Here is a 2,694-nt window from a genome sequence, read left to right as displayed (position 1 = left end):
GCACCAGTATTAAAGTCACTTGATTTTAGTAAGCCCTTTCAAATCTTCTCTTTTGCCTCATTTCATACTGTTGCAATTGTTATGCTCCAGAAGAATAATGAAGGATATGAATAACCCATTGATTTTTATAGAAAATCACTCCAAACTTTTGAATTGAAGTATGACTTAGTGGAGAAACAAGCATATGCATTGGTCAAAGCAGTTAATAATTTTAGGCTATATCTTGTAGGGGTTAAGGTCATGGCATATCTACCAAATGCAGTTGTGAAATATATTTTTGTCCAATATAAAGTGACATGGAGAAGATGCAGGTAGATAAACAAGATTCAGGAATTTAATATAGACATCCAAATTACTAAGTTGGTTAGAGGGCAAGGTTTAGAAAAACTCATGGCAAAGGAAAACCTAGAAGTTGCACAAGTAAATACTCTATCTACTTCAGAAGACAATATATGTAACCTTCAATGCACCCCTTAGTAGACAAATATCATTTATTTTTTGAAGCACCTGAAATGACTAGATGTTCTTATGGAAAATTAGAAAAGAACCCTAAAAATTCAGTCTTAGAAATATGTTTTCATTAGTGGGATATTTATTATCGAGGCAGGGATGACATTCTGCTATTTTATCTGGATGAACATCAAGCACATGTGGTACTAAAAAAACATGCATGTTGGGGTATGTGGAGGTCATTTCATAGAAAATGTCACAACCCATAAGGTATTGAGAGGAGGTTATTTTTGGCCCATTTTATTCAAAGATGCTCATGCTTATGTAAAAAAATGTGAACCATGCTAGAAGTACTCGGGTAAGTTGAAGTATTCAGGTGCACTACCACTCAAACCAATTCAAGTAGAAGCTTTGTTCTACCAATGGGGTATTGATTTTATTGGTGAAATAACTGAGAGATCAATTGGTGGACATAAATGGATACTTGTGGCTACAGACTATTTTACAAAATGGGTAGAAGTTATCCCAACTAGGAAAGAAACTAGCAAAGTTGTCATTGATTTCTTGGTAGGCAATGTTATTACCAGGGTTAAGGTACGAGTGAGGTTGATAATGGACAACGCTATGTGTTTCAGATCTGAAGAGTTTATTGATTTCTGCAAGTCATATGGTATAAGAATATTTTATGCATCGTCGTATCACCCACAAGGTAGTGGACAAGCTAAAGCTAGCAACAAGGGTATCATGAAGATTATTAGAAGGACTCTTGAGAAGAATAAGAAGGCATGGGCCTCAAATTTTAAAATGGTAGTATGGGCTAACAAAATAACAATCAAGAAGGCTATTGGTAAATCACCTTTTGAGCTGGTGGTGTATGGGACCCAAGTGAGATTGCCAGTGAATAATTTGTTGCTTGTATACAGATTCATCCCTGAAAATGGTATGGACATGTCAGAGCCAAGGAATGAAAGGATTGATCAAATTATTGAATTGGATGAGGTTAGAGATGAAGCCCATAGGAAGAACTTGAAGTTGCAGCACAAAAGAAAATATTTGTTTGACAAGAAAGCATCAAACATGAAGTTTGATTGATGATTTGGTCCTAGTATGGAATGTGAGAGGTCGAGATAAAGGAAAACATGGGAATTTTGAGGATTTGTGGCTAGGTCCATACTTAGTTACAGAAACGAATGGTGAGGACTCATATCTTTTGAAGGACATGATTGGTGAAATGCAAACTGCCAGTGCATGGACAGTTTTTGAAGTATTTCTTTGCATAATCTCTATTTCCATGTGTAGTAGGTTTATGTACATATGAAAATATCTCCCCTATGTTTTTTGTTGGTTGGTCTACTCCACCAAAGATTCCATATTCTCACTCTAATCTAGTAAATCAGGCTTCCCTAACTAGAGTCGCTAATAGGACTATAAAATTTTGCTACATTTCCCTGCTCTTTGCCTCCTAAGTCCCTTTTAGGGTTAGGATTTATGAGGTATTGATAGGTTTTTAATCCTTTCTCTCTGCATTGAAATGTCTTTCCTTTTCTATTTTGTTGGTGACTGGCAATGGCATGTTGCAATCCTTTAAGTTGTCATTGTAAGGGATGGTGAGGGCCTTAGTTTTGTGCCTTTCCCCAGCACCCCACAAGGTCAATTTAGCACTTGAAATTGTTTTATGGGGTAGTGGGATACACATAAGCAATGAAGGAAACTCTACCCCAAGTGGTCTCTACAACATGTAACTTTATCTTGCTGGTTGGTGGGATGAAGAAAGTTTAAAGGAACAAGGCATCCCCTCCACCTTGCGAGGGTAAAGTGGAAGAAGAAATAGCCCCGTAGGCTAGCAGGATAAGGAAAAAATAATAGCATAAGTGTTCCTTGCTACCCCACAACATGAAATTCTATAGTAGATGAAGCCCAAGGGATAGTGGGGCAACCAAGAAAGGGATCATTCCATACACAAAAGGGTTGTACAGGATGGCAGGGTGGAGAATAAAGAATAGGAAATGAAGAGCCTCGCTACCCTGAAATGACAAAGAACAAAAGGAACAATCTAGCGGGTTAGTGGGATGAAGGAAAGCATCAAAGGGAGGACTTTTCCCTATTTCCCTGCGAGCTTAGAACAAAGGAAAAGATGACCTCGCGGGATAGCGGGATAAACTAAAGTTGAGCAAAGAGTGATCCCCATTATCTCATGCCATAAAATTACAATGATAAAAGGTGGCGATGGGTGTTGAGGCCAGA

General features: G+C 37.9%; 1 protein-coding gene across 1 annotated transcript; it reads left to right on the top strand.

The window, feature by feature from the left end:
* Positions 1 to 1,062: 1,062 nt before the first annotated feature.
* Positions 1,063 to 1,542, top strand: LOC131079097 (uncharacterized). The gene has a single exon (XM_058016983.1). It carries the CDS (start codon positions 1,063 to 1,065, stop codon positions 1,540 to 1,542), a length of 480 nt encoding a protein of 159 aa, XP_057872966.1.
* Positions 1,543 to 2,694: the final 1,152 nt, after the last annotated feature.

This window comes from Cryptomeria japonica, chromosome 4 (genome assembly GCF_030272615.1).
Source record: "Cryptomeria japonica chromosome 4, Sugi_1.0, whole genome shotgun sequence".
NCBI classification, from domain to species: Eukaryota; Viridiplantae; Streptophyta; class Pinopsida; order Cupressales; family Cupressaceae; genus Cryptomeria; species Cryptomeria japonica.
This window is presented reverse-complemented; position numbering and strand designations above follow the sequence as displayed.

What these genes read in the sequence shown, in the direction of transcription:
- LOC131079097 (XM_058016983.1), top strand. Translation starts at nt 1,063, where the DNA reads ATGGACAACGCTATGTGTTTCAGATCTGAAGAGTTTATTGATTTCTGC.